General features: G+C 45.6%; 2 protein-coding genes across 3 annotated transcripts in view; both read right to left on the reverse strand.

The window, feature by feature from the left end:
- The window catches only part of LOC141117699 (NACHT, LRR and PYD domains-containing protein 3-like), a 2,363,088-nt gene that overhangs the window by 1,854,520 nt on the left and 493,739 nt on the right, over positions 1-14,829 (reverse strand). The window lies entirely within an intron of this gene.
- Positions 1-14,829, reverse strand: part of LOC141117702 (ribonuclease inhibitor-like) — a 151,759-nt gene that overhangs the window by 124,948 nt on the left and 11,982 nt on the right. For both annotated transcript variants that reach the window (XM_073610700.1, XM_073610701.1), the window contains exon 3: positions 2,040-2,204. In XM_073610700.1, the coding sequence (XP_073466801.1) occupies positions 2,040-2,204 (165 nt within the window). The remainder of the gene's footprint in view (positions 1-2,039; positions 2,205-14,829) is intronic.

Genomic DNA, 14,829 nt, shown 5'->3' on the forward strand with positions numbered 1-14,829 from the left:
TTTGAAGTCATGTTACAAGATGCATACCTGTTGATACATGTTATTCTATGTGTGGCATTGTTCATTTGTGGTCCATGTGGACCTTTTTCACTATATAAATAAACAATTAAAAAAAAAAGAAGTGTTGGTATTCGTACATATTTTAGGTTTCAGATTTCTCATTTGTCTCATCACACATTTTATCACTAAGTGTAGGGCTCTATACATAGAATTATATTATACTATTTGTAGTTCTATATCAGACTTCCTGCTGGTGGCTGGTTTTCATTCATTAGATTTTCACAAAGTTGTTCATGTTTTTTAATGCAGATATTAAATGTTTTATATTTTTATATCCAGAACTGTCTGATATTGGTGATATATAGAGACAACCAGCAGATGAAATCTATCTCCATTATTATTATGTGATTTATATTATTTAGACATACACTACATTACCAAAAGTATTGGGATGCCTGCCTTTACAAGCACATAAACTTTAATGGTATCTCAGTCTTAAGCCTCATACACACGATCAGATTTTTGGACGACCGTTCATCCATTTTTTCTGGCATGCTAGTCTCATATCGAAAGTGAAGAGGTTACTCTCCATATGAAAATTCCCTTCTGACAGAATACAACTTCAGAAGTGATGTAATGTGTTGAATAGTTTTGTATGTATTCTTTTGTTTCTTAGCATGCGTAGTCTTGCTCTCACAATTTATTTTGGGTGAAAACTGTACTGATTAAACAAAAATCAGATACTGAGTTCACATACAATACAAATTTTATAGTCTGCACATCCAGCTTTTGTCAGACGAAAAATAGGAATTGGCTGTCAAAAGCACCATACTAATGATCATGTTGGATTAGAAGGCCTGGCTTGCAGTCTCTGCTCTAAATAATACCAAAGGTGTTCTATCGGGTTGAGGTCAGGACTCTGTGCAGGCCAGTCAAGTTCCTCCATCCCAAACTCACTCTTCTATGTCTTTATGGACCTTGCTTTGTGCACTGGCAAATCATTTAGTGGAGGGGGGATTATGGTGTGGGGGGGTTATAGAGTGGCAGAGGGGGGATTATGGTGTGGGGGTGTTTTTCAGGGGTTGGGTTTGGCCCCTTAGTTCCAGTGAAGGGAACTCTTAAGGCATCAGCATACCAAGACATTTTGGACAATTTCATTTTCTCAACTTTGTGGGAACAGTTTGTGGATGGCACTTTCCTGTTCCAACATGACTGTGCACCAGAGCACAAAGAAAGGTCCATAAAAACATGGATGAGCAAGTTTGGGGTGCAGGAACTTGACTGGCCTGCACAGAGTCCTGACCTCAACCCGATAGGACACCTTTAGGATGAATTAGAGCAGAGACTGCAAGCCAGGCCTTCTCATCCAACATCAGTGCCTGACCTCACAAATGTGCTTCTGGAAGAATGGTCAAACATTCCCATAGACACACTTCTAAACCTTTTGGACAGCATTCCCAGAAGAAATGAAGCTGTTATAGCTGAAAAGGGTGGGCCAACTCAATATTGAACCCTACGGACTAAGAATGGGATGTCATTAAAGTTCATGTGTGTGTGTAAAGGCAGGCGTCCCAATAATTTTGGTAATCTAGTGTAATAGTCCAGTATTGGATATTTAGGCTCCATGCACACTGGCTTAATACATTGCTGCTACTACAGGAGTTTTGTATTCTGCCTGTAGAAGCAGCTCCATATTCTCCTATGTCTCCATACACATTATGACGATTACACACATATTTTGAGCTCAATGTTTAGAGGCTGGAAAAAAAACCTTCTGGTTTGTGTTTCTGATTGGAGCTTTCTGGCAGGCAAAATGCAAAACTCTCCTAAACTTGTCTAAACTTTGTACAATAAAATCTCTATATGAAAGTTTTTTTTCTGCCAAGTGAACTGACATTTTTTAAGCCCAGTGTGCATGGAGCCTTATGGAGTCTAAAGATGGAATTTGATGACATTCTCATATTTCTATATTATTTATGTGGTTTAGATATAAAACTGTCCCAGAATATTATTGTCTCAGTCAGTCCTGTTATACTCACTGTAATTCCTCTATCTGGCTTGTTGTCAGAGCTTTCATCAGATCTCTGAAATGAGGACCCGCCAGATTGTTCCCATACAGGTCCAGTGTCCTCAGTGTCTGGTTATTTCTTATTCCAGATGCCAGGTGGGGGCAGGAACTGTCTGTCAGGTGATTCTTATACAATCTGTAGAAGAAGAGAAGAATGTTACCAGAAGACAATGAATTTCTCCCCCAGGAATGAATGTAACTATTCTCTACATGAATGGAACTCATTTCTCTTTATTGGAATCATTAATATGAGATCACTTTATAAAAGACGATCGATCATCTACACTATTGGAGGATTTCTCTTTTTGTGGACCCCAATTACTAAATGTGACATGAGAAGTGGATGAGGGTGTGATCCATTCATTATTCCTGTATGGGGATTGGACCATACACACTCACACTGACCTCTAGGCTTTCACCTCCAACCTTCTAAGTCTTGGATTCAGTTGTGGGGATTCACTTTGATGGTCACAGAAGTCTCACTCAGGTTGTAGAAACTTCATTGACTAAAAGTGACACCATTGTACTTTGGGATTTCCTTAGAACATGGTGGAGGATTTGATCTTATGGTGTGGAGAAGATTTTATTACCGTTCTTTATTTGGACCTTTTTGAACATTTGTACTAATATTGCTGCACTAATTTTATATCTGCTTATTATAAATTCTCTTCATTAGTTATCAGTGAAATAGTCTCCATACCATTGTTATATATACACTTATAGGGAGTTTTGTGATGAGGAGTCTCACTTTTATTGTTATATTGTCACATTTATATTGTGTGAATGTTATATACTAGTGCTGCAGTCTTCCATATTATACTAGATTTGATAATTCCACCAATAGGGATCAGATATAACAATCTTATTCACTACAAAAATACACTTTCATACATGTGAGGAAGGGCAGATCTCCTCCAAGCTATTCGCAGCTACTTCAATCTATATAACATATAATGCACAAAAATATATAAACATGAAGAGCAACAAATGTATCTTATAAATTTACAAACATCAAGAAAGTTCATAAATGTGTAAAAGCAGATTTCCTACAAGCCATTCACCACTACTTCCATTTCCAATCACCATACAGTGACTTTTGCAGTAAGACCCCTTTCACACTGCAGAGCCGCTAAAACAGCCCTAAATCGCTGGTCATTTTTGCGGTGCTTTAGTGGTGATTTAGCTGCGCTTTTCGTGCCCTAGTGGGCCGGTGACAACGGGACCTTAAAGTGGAGCTCCACCCATATTTTAAAGTAATTTCCCTCCAAAGCCGCTGTGTGTGCTGATAAAGAATTGGCATATTTTTCCCTTAAACTCACTGTTATATACTGTATAGTAGTCGGCACTTCCTGTCCTCGGCCACGGCCCAGCATTTCCTCCCCTGTCTGCAATGCCTCCTGTGAGATGTTTGTCCTCAATCCCAGGAGACAATAGGCATTGCTGGGCCGTAGCATCACATTATTTAAAAACCGGAAATGATGTGATGCAAGGCGGCCAGTGTCATTTTAAATAAGGGCAACCAGGCTTTTGTTGCCATGGTTACCAAAGCTTCTTATACACAGTGATGGGCAGCAGGGGAGGCGGCTAGAGCATCTCAGCTCTGATTACATACTGAGACCGGGGGAGGGGACAGTAACACCATGTACTGATCTATAATCGAGGAATATGATGGGGCAGTTTTGATGAGGCAAAATGATGGGGTAGTCTTGATGGGGGCAGTTTTGATGGGGAAATTCTGATGGGGCAGTTTTGATGGGGGCAATATTATGGAGCAGTTTTGATGGTGGCAATATGATGGGGCAGTTTTGATGGGGGTAGTTTTGATGGGGCGATTCTGATGGGGGCAATTTTGATGGGGCAGTTTTGATGGGGGTAGTTTTGATGGGGCGATTCTGATGGGGGCAATTTTGATGGGGCAGTTTTGATAGGGGCAGTTTTGAGGGGGCAATTCTGATGGGGGCAATTTTGATGGGGAAAGTTTTGATGGTGGCAATTTTGATGGGGAAAGTTTTGATGGTGGCAATATGAGGAGGCAGTTTAAAAGGGGGCAGTTTTGATGGGGCAATTCTGATGGTGGCAATATGATGGGGCAATTTTTATGGGGGCAGTTTTGTGGGGCAATTCTGATGGGGGCAATTTTGATGGGGCAGTTTTGATGGTGGCAATATGAAGGGGTAGTTTTGGTGGGGCAATTCTGATGGGGCAGTTTTGATGTGGGCAATTATGATGGGGCAGTTTTGATGGGGGCAGTTTTGATGGGGCAATATGATGGGGCAGTTTTGATGGTGGCAATATGATGGGGGCAGTTTTGATGGGGCAATTCTGACGGGGGAATTTTGATGGGGCAGTTCTGATGGTGGGAGTTTTGATGGGGCAATATGATGGGGCAGTATGATGGAGTAGTTTTGATGGGGCAATTCTGATGGGGGCAATTTTGATGGGGCAGTTTTGATGGAGGCCGTTTTGATGGGGGCAATATGATGGGGCAGTTTTGAAGGGGCAATTCGGATGGTGGCAATATGATGGGGCAGTTTTGATGGGGACAGTTTTGATGGGGCAATTCTGATGGGGGAAATTTTTATGGGGCAGTTTTGATGGTGGCAATATGATGGGGCAGTTTTGATGGGGGCATGTGATGGGTGTTGTGATATGCTTTGCTGGGGGCAATGTGATGCAATTTGCAGGGGGGTGTTGTGATGCGAATTGCAGAGGGTGTTGTGATGCAATTAGCGGGGGGTGTTGTGATGCCATTTGTGGGGGGTGTTGTGATGCGATTTGCGGGGGTGTTGTGATGCGATTTGTGGGGAGCTGTACGATGTGATTTGCTGGGGGCAATGTGATGCGATTTGCTGGGGGTGTTGTGATGTGATTTGCACGGGGCTATGTGATGCAATTTGCGGGGGGTGTTGTGATGCAATTTTCTCGGGGCGATGTGATGTCATAGAAATTAATCTTTACTTTGTCTACACCATTTGCACGTAGGCAATGCAAGAAATAATGCAATTGTAATTTATTTCCTGGTTCCTGGAGGGAGGAGAGGAGGAGAGGTTTGCATAGCTAAGGGGCAGCAACTTCCTCTGACACTGCCGTAGCTATGGAAACCTGACCTGAAACCTATCACACTGCTTGTGCTGCACTGAGCATGTGCGAGATCTGCAAGGATAAGATCCAGGAAGAAATACAGTCTGGCTTCAGATGCCCACACTTAAGATGGCCACAGCCTGCTGGAAGTTTATAAAATAACAAACTAATGCTATAAACTAACAAAATGGACCTTAGTTTACAGACTAAGTTTATTAAAATACATTAAGCTTGTGTATTATATGGGTATTTTTATTTAAAAAGTATACATTTGGCTGGAACACCGCTTCAAAAAAAGAAAAAAGACCAGTTTTGTGGCGCTTTCAATGCACTTTGGAAGTGCTGCCCATTCATTTCAATGGGTAGGGGTGTTTTGGGAGTGATATTTATAATGTTCATAACAAGCCCTAAAGATGCTACTTGCAGGACTTTTTCTAACATCCCACAAGCGCACCGCCCCAGTGTGAAATAACTAATACAAATAAATGGGAGGCAGTTTTCAGGCGCTATTTCTAGCGCTAAAATGTCTGAAAACTGTCTCACTGTGAAAGGGGTCTAACAGAAATACCAGAGATTCATCCAGATGGATTATATGAATGCTGGTCAACTTCCACCTCTTTGCAGCAACTTCAATCAACCTCCCCCACATCGGTGAGCAAACATGTCACTTACCAAAAGGTTTGTCCCCACAAGCAAAGCCCAGACACGCTTGTTTATATCCTTCCAGCAGCGCCACTCCGCTCAAGCTGGCTGCCGATGAGAACAGACTGTGCCACAGAATGTCAGACTTCCAGGTAGTACCCTGTTTCCCCGAAAATAAGACCTAGCGTGATTGTCGGTGATGGCTGCAATATAAGCCCTACCCCCCAAATAAGCCCTACTCTGTTTCCCCAAAAATAAGCCCTACCCTGAAAATAAGACCTACAAGGATTTTAACTAGGGCTTATTTGGGGGGTAGGGCTTATATTGCAGCCATCACCGACAATCACGCTAGGTCTTATTTTCGGGGAAACAGGGTATCTCCAATATCACCCGAGGTATCCGGACAATGGCCGCAATCACATTACATAGAAAAGAAAAAGCCTCCATAGTGCATAATCCTTAAATATATATAGAATCACAGATTGTACACTTCCATCATATAAACGAGTATACACAGAACTCAGAGCACACACCACTCCGGACTGCAGCCGTGTATGATGGAGTCCAGGCAGTGACATGGAGGCTTTTTCTTTTCTATGTAATGTGATTGTGGCCATTGTCTGGATACCTCGGGTGATATTGTATTTTTGCACATTATATGTTATACAGACTGAAGTAGCTATGAATAGGTTGGAGGAGATCATCCCTTGCTCACATGTATGAAAATGCATTACATTTTTATTATTGATCACTATTGGTGGAGTTATCACATCTACATTAGAAGTGTTGGTATTCGGACACATTGTAGGTTGAAGATTTCTCATTTGTCTCATTACACATTTTATCACTAAGTGTAGGGCTCTATACATAGAATTATATTATACTATTTGTACTTCTATATCAGACTTCCTGCTGGCGGCTGGTTTTCATTCATTCGATTTGCACAAAGTTGTTCATGTTTTTTAGTGCAGATATTAAATGTTTTATATTTTTATATACAGCTTTAGAGAACTGTCTGATATTGGTGATATATAGAGACAACCAGGAGATGAAATTTATCTCCATTATTATTAGGTTTATGTAGTTTAGACATACACTATATTACCAAAAGTATTGGGACACCTGCCTTTACAAGCACATAAACTTTAAGGGCATCTCAGTCTTAAGCCTCGTACACACGATCAGATTTTTGGATGACTGTTCGTCTGTTTTTTCTGGCATGCTAGTCTCATATCGAAAGTGAAGAGGTTACTCTCCATATGAAAATTCCCTTCCTACAGAATACTTCAGAAGTGATGTAATGTGTTGAATAGTTTTGTATATATTCTTTTGTTTCTTAGCATGCCTAATATTGCTCTCACAATTTATTTTAGGCAAAAACTGTACTGATTAAACAAAAATCAGATGCTGAGTTCACGTACGATAAAAAATGTTTAGTCTGCACATCCAGCTTCTGTCGGACTAAAAATCGGAATTGGCTGTCAAAAGCACCATACTAACGAACATGTTGGATTAGAAAGCCTGGCTTGCAGTCTCTGCTCTAAATAATACCAAAGGTGTTCTATCGGGTTGAGATCAGGACTCTGTGCAGGCCAGTCAAGTTCCTCCACCCCAAACTCGCTCATCTATGTCTTTATGGACCTTGCAAATCATTTGGTGGAGGGGGGATTATGGTGTGGGGGGATTATGGAGTGGGGAGAGGGGGGATTGTGGTGTGGGGGGAGGGGGGATTATGGTGTGGGGGTGTTTTTCAGGGGTTGGGTTTGGCCCCTTAGATCCAGTGAAGGAAACTCTTAAGGCATCAGCATACCAAGACATTTTGGACAATTTCATTCTCTCAACTTTGTGGGAACAGTTTGGGGATGGCTCCTTCCTGTTCCAACATGACTGCACACCAGAGCACAAAGCAAGGTCCATAAAAACATGGATGAGCGAGTTTGGGGTGGAGGAACTTAACTGGCCTGCACAGAGTCCTGACCTCAACCCAATAGGACACCTTTGGGATGAATTAGAGCAGAGACTGCGAGCCAGGCCTTCTCATCCAACATCAGTGCCTGACCTCACAAATGTGCTTTTGGAAGAATGGTCAAGCATTCCCATAGACACACTCCTAAACCTTGTGGACAGTATTCCCAGAAGAAATGAAGCTGTTATAGCTGAAAAGGGTGGGCCAACTCAATATTGAACCCTACGGACTAAGACTGGGATGCCATTAAAGTTCATGTGTGTGGGGGGCGTGGCCTGGAGAGCGATGGGGTAGGACATGTGCAGTGAGAGCTCCGCTTGCCCATACTCCTGCAACACCATCCTGCTCTAATCCTGGCGATCCTACCTTAAATACAGTGCCCAGCAAGCCTGCCTTGTCCCCTGACTGGCCATCGGGGTTATCCAGCCTTCTGGAGCACCATCTGCGGCGGCAATCGCCGGATCTCCCCACCCGGGGACTGACTGTAGGACAGACCGCGGCTTTGGCCTAATCCTTGGAGCGGCGGCCATCTTGCTGCACCCGGCGGCGGCTCCTACACATTTTCTGGCCACATCTTGCTCCCCAGAGACTCCTGGTTACCTGCCCTGGCCACCAGATTACCTGTGGGCACTGCCACAGCAGCTTTACACCCTGTAGCAGCTGGCTGGATGGTCTGAGGCCCCAACCTGGTCCCTGGAGCGGTGGCGATCTTGGTACACCCGGCGGCAGCTCCTACACATTCTCTTGCACACATCTTGCTCCCCAGAGACTCCTGGTTACCTGCCATGACCACCGGATTACCTGTGGGCACTGCCACAGCATCTCTACACCCTGTAGCAGCTGGTTGGAAGGTCTGAGGCCCCGACCTGGTCCCTGGAGCAGCGGCCATCTTGCTACACCCATAGATGGCCCTATAGGATTCCCCGGCCTGCTCGGCTCCCCGGAGACTGATCTTTGCCTCCCTCGCATTCCTCTGGCCGCAATCTATAGCCCCTATTGTGCCGCTCTAAAACTGCGAAGAGAGGGGATCACCGAGGACTCGGCCCTGAAAGCAGCGGCCATATTAGTACACCCCGAGATTCCTCCGACCACCTCTGCACTATGTCTCCACCGAAAAAGGCTTCCGAGGCTACTGACAAGCTTGCCAAGTACCGTCGCCTTGAAGAAGACCAACAGGCCAAAGATGGTGCCGGTTCCTCTCCGGCCATGGAAAATTCTACGGCGGCCACAAACAAAGTACTAGATGCTATTACCCTATGCCAGAGCACGCTCACCACCAAAATCGAGGAAGTCAAAATTGATGTGTCTCTTATCCGACAAGACCTCTCTACCCTGCGGGACTGCGTGGCAGAGACAGAGACCCGTATTAGTAGAGCGGAGGATATATTGCACCCCCTGCAACATACTACTGATGAGGTGCACCGGCAGCTTCAGCAGATCAGTGCAAAACAGGATGACATGGAGAATCGCCTCCGGAGATGTAATCTCCGATTTATTGGCCTTCCTGAGAATGCTGAGGGCAGCGACGCAGCAAGTTTTCTTGAAAACCTCCTGACATCCACCTTCGGCAGAGATGCATTCTTGGTAATGTTTGCGGTGGAAAGGGCTCATCGAATCCCTGCCCGTCCTCCTCCTTCGGGGGCTCCACCTCGTACCCTGATAGCAAAGTTCCTCAATTTCAGGGACCGCGACAAGATCCTCCGCCTGACCAGGGAGAAGGGGAATATTCCCCATACCAATACTAGTGTGGCCGTATTTCCGGACTTATCCAATGAGGTACAACGACAAAGATCCAAGTTTCAGGATGTTAAACGATGCCTCTGAGTGCTGCACCTCAAATATGCTATGCTGTATCCTGCAAAGCTCCTTGTCAAGTGCGACGGCCGAACCCACTTTTTTGAAGACCCTGAATTAGCATCCGCTTGGATTGACCAGAGGGATCACCGAGATTGAATGTATCACTTAGCCTTTAAGCAGTGAGTACTTTACCCTTTTTTCTCCCTCTACCAGCAATATCATCCACTGCTTTACTACTGAGCCTCTCAGTGGGCACCTTGCACGTACTCCTTTGCTGGAGCTGGACGGTGGACTTGCAAATCCTTTCCAGCCCTATACTGGATCTCACAGTGTGCCTACTGTCTCCAAGTGACCTCATGTTCCCCGATTCCCCCTTACCTGTGAGATGCCTTTAGAGAATAACAGATCGATCGTCATTCAAGACTCTGTTACTTTACTTTATCTATCACCCTGATGGCAAGCGGAGTCCCCCCCTGCGTAACTGTAATGGCGCTACATTTTTGTGGCCCCTACACCCCATGCACTTCTCAGAGAAGAAGTCGCCCCCCTAGTGTTTTTGTGAATTTCTTCATTTCCCGTTGGTTTGACTGTTTTTTCCCCTTTGTTTTTATTCCTTTTCTTATGGGTATCTATTCTCCTCTGAAATTAAGTCCCTGGCCTCCAACGGTTCCTATACGTTGGATGTTCCTAGTTGATACCTGGTTATGGGATATTATGTCTGTGCCAAGTTTGGGTGGCACTGGGCTGGGAGGGAGGGAAAATGTTGTGGTTGTTATTTTTCTCACACCACCATGTTTGCAACTGTTTATTTACGCTAAAGGTACTATGTTATTATCATACATGCACTGTCGTTACTGGTTATCATTGTGTTTTATGTTATCTGATGTGGCTATGTCTGCTCTGCTGGTCCTGGTCCAGCCACGGTTCATTATCCATACCCTTTTCCCACCATGAGTTCTCTGAAGTTCCTTACATGGAATGTTAGGGGCTTGCGCAATAAGTTTAAACGCACAGCCGCCCTGACATTCCTTAAGTCCCAACATGCCAATATCATCACCCTAGTTGAGACCCATGTCACGGGCCACTTGCAATCCTCTCTTAAAAAACCTTGGATTGGTTGGGCATATCACGCCACCCACACTTCTTATTCCAGAGGTGTATCGGTCCTGATTGCTAAAAGGGTTCAGTTTGAGCTAATACTACTCCAGACGGACCGGCAGGGCAGATATATATTTATACACGCCGCTATTAATGGAGCCCCTATTCTGTTACTAGCCTGCTACATCCCCCCCATACAACTCACTTGTGATTAAGGAGGGTCTTGCCTTTATGGCACAATACACCTCTGTACCGGCAGTGTGGATGGGGGACTTTAATATGACCCTCATTCCCACTCTAGACCGAATGGGCACACCGGACCTCCCCCTAAACCCACCGGCCCATACCAGACTACACCGGATACTGACTGATTTTGCTCTTGTTGACACTTGGCGCCACAAACACCCACACTCTAAAGTCTTTTCATGTTTCTCAGCCAGTCATAACACAATGTCACAAATTGATTTTATTATAATTTCAAAGACCCTGACGCCTAAACTGGGAGACGCGGGCTTTGCTCTGCGAATACTCTCAGATCACGCCCCTTATTGGATAACGTTTTAGCTCCCCAAGGCCTCCCCTGCTCCTCCTTGGCGGTTAAATCCATTTTGGCTGACTGCCCTGCAGGACCAAGATGATATCCCCACTGAATTGCAATACCATTTTACAGCCAACAGGGAGTCAGCCGCACCTGGTGTAGTGTGGGAGATGTTTAAGCTCCACGCCCGCTCCCTGCTCTCCACACATATTAATAGACTTAAGCGATCATCGAAACTCATTGTCGAACAGGCTACAGAACACCTACAGGTGCTGGAAGAGGTGTTCCACCGGGACCCCTCGCCTAGCGCTGCCAACAATCTCAAGATCCAGACGCGACAGGTCTCCCAACTACATATTGAGAAGGCCAAGCAACCCATCTTTTTCTGTAGGCAAAGGGTATTTGAGTACGGAGAAAGATCGGGCAAACTCCTTGCATATCTTGCTCACTTAGATTTGCGTCCCCCGGCGGTGGTGTTGTTGACTGACCCCCAGGGGAACGACGTCACTGATCCGCAACAAGTAGCGGAGGAATTTGCGAGATTTTACCGCGCACTTTACACCTCCTGGGTCACTCACACTCCCCAAGATACCAAAGACTATTTAGCAAGAATTAAATTCCCTAGATTGACTAATGCCCAACGTGAACTTTTAGAAGCTCCCATTACTAAGGAAGATATCTCTGAGGCCATCTCCTGTCTGGCTACATCTAAGGCTCCGGGTTCAGATGGCCTATCACTTGAATTTTATGCCACCTACTCTGAAATTTTAATCCCTAAACTTCATGATCTATACAAATCCATATTTGATACGGGAATCCTACCCCCCTCTATGAGAGAAGCTCAAATTGTGGTAATCCCTAAGCCTGGTAAGGACCCTAAATACCTGGAGTCTTATAGACCCATCTCCTTACTACAGTAGACATTAAAATACTTGCCAAGATTCTAGCCTCCCGCCTTATCCAGGTCATTCTTTCCCTGATCAGACATGCTTTATGCCAGGGAAGAATACTGCTATGAATATTCGCCGTCTATTTATGAATATTCAGGGGTCCCACGATGAAGTCGGCTCGAGGGTCGTGGTGGCTCTGGATGCCGCCAAGGCCTTCGATTCCGTGGAGTGGAACTACCTATGGGAGTGCCTCTCAAGATTTGGACTTGGCCCCAACTTTGTCCGCTGGGTCCAGCTCCTGTATCAATCCCCTAAGGCTAAGGTGTTGGTAAATGGCTGGCTCTCCGATCAATTCCCGCTGGAGAGAGGGACCCGACAAGGCTGCCCCCTTTCCCCCATGCTGTATGCATTGGCTCTGGAGCCGTTGGCCATTATGGTTCATGCAGACACCAATATTCGAGGCCTCAGGATAGGGAATCTGGAAGAAAACATTGGGATGTATGCAGATGATACACTCCTCTACTTGGCCGACTCGGGTCCCTCCCTCGTAGCAGCCCTCCACTCCATAGAGCATATTGGTAGTCACTCGGGCCTAAGCATAAATTGGTCTAAATCCCAGATGCTTCCAAATGACCATTTCCCCTGCACTCACATCCCCCCCTCTGACGCTCCCCAGGGTCTCTGTAATCAAGTACCTCGGTGTGCAGATTACTAGATCGCTTACAGACTACACACTCCTGAATATTGAACCCTTGTACACTCTGATCAAGACTAAGACACAAAATTGGGCTCGACTACCCCTGAGTGTCATGGGACGCATCAGTCTAGTCAAAATGATACTTCTCCCAAAAATACTCTATCTGGTGTGGCATGCTCCCCTGTATATACCACAAACATTTTTCAAGACAATTGAATCTATTGTCAATTCGTTTATATGGGGACACAGCAGACATAAATTATCCTGGAAAATACTTAAGAACCCAGTGACATTGGGAGGAGTTGCTCTTCCAGATTTTCAGGATTATTATCTTGCCTCCCAATTATCCCACTTCTATCATTTTGACAAGAATGAGCTACCAAGATACCAACTACTAATCTGTGAACACCCTAATAACCCTGCTCATACCCCACTTCAGTCAGTCCTAAGGGCCCCATCGACAGGACATACTCCCCAAAACAAAGCAGGCATGTTGACATATCATCGAAGGGTGTGGCGGTTGGCACTACAAAAGCTTGGGACTCTGCTGATTCATTCCCACACCCCCTTTGGTTCAACACATGCATGCCTGAGCTGTTGTCTATCCCAGACACTGAGGTTTGGATACGCAACGGAATCTTGTATATACACCAGATTATGACCACCACGGGACTTAAAACATTCCAAACACTAAAAGACAAATTCTCACTTCCCAACCACCTCTTTTTCAGGTACTTACAACTTCGCCATGCTATACAAACTCAGTTTGCTGGTTCTAACCCATCCCTTATAGTCCCCTCCCAACTCCGTAGCTTTGGCCTATAGTGCTAAGACTAGATGGGAGGTGGATGTTGGACTGATTGAGGATGAGGATTGGGATGAGATCTAGGAAGATGTTAAAAAAGTTTCCCCTAAACTGTCAGACCGCCTAACACAGTTATATATTATACATAGGACATATCTGACTCCTCAGAGGTTAGTGCGCTTCAAACCCATGTATAATCCAGGATGCCGACTATGCGACTACACCCCGGGCTCCTTCTATCACCTCATATGGTCCTGCCCAACTACTCAAGCGTATTGGATACAAGTAATACGCAATGGGCTCCCCGGCTACCCTAGATCCTAAGATGTGTCTGCTCGGTCTGCTACCTGACTTAGATGCCGACAAACCCCTCCGTACCTTTTTACATGAAACGCTATTCTTGGCGAGAAAAGTGATTGCCCGTAATTGGATGCAGGCCTTACCCCCTACAATCCAGTGTTGGAAAAAAGAAATCAATGACACTCTCCCATATAAGAAGCTGATTTATGTACATACAGTACCTGACCGCGAGATTGTGTTTCCAGCGCGATACCATCGCGCTGGTTCTCGGCCACAGAGTACTGTGCATGTCGCGCTGGCTCACTCATCGGGAAAGGAAAACTTTGTTTTCCTTCCGCGATGAGTGACAGGCAGTGCTGACAGCTGTCTGGTATGAATCCTGATGCGGGAACACCGCGCCAAATTTTAAATGAAAAAAACGGCGTGGGTTCCCCCCAGGGGCATACCAGGCCCTTAGGTCTGGCATGGATTGTAAGGGGAACCCCCTACGCCGAAAAATTGGCATGGGGGTCCCCCCAAATCCATACCAGACCCTTATACGAGCACGCAGCCCGGCCGGCCAGGAAAGGGGGTGGGGACGAGCGAGCGCCCCCCCTCCTGAGCCGTACCAGGCTGCATGCCCTCAACATGGGGGGGTGGGTGCCTTGGGGGAGGGGGGTGCCCTGCGGGGCCCCCCCACCCCAAAGCACCTTGTCCCCATGTTGATGAGGACAAGGGCCTCTTCCCGACAACCCTGGCCGTTGGTTGTCGGGGTCTACGGGCGGGGGGCTTATTGGAATCAGGGAGCCCCCTTTAATAAGGGGGCCCCCAGATCCCGGCCCCCCACCCTGTGTGAATGAGTATGGGGTACATGGTACCCCTACCCATTCACCTAGGGAAAAGTGTCAATATAAAAAAAACACAGTACACAGGTTTTAAGAGTAATTTATTATTCAGCTCCGGGATCT

Source organism: Aquarana catesbeiana, linkage group LG13, assembly GCF_042186555.1.
Source record: "Aquarana catesbeiana isolate 2022-GZ linkage group LG13, ASM4218655v1, whole genome shotgun sequence".
In the NCBI taxonomy this organism is placed as follows: Eukaryota; Metazoa; Chordata; class Amphibia; order Anura; family Ranidae; genus Aquarana; species Aquarana catesbeiana.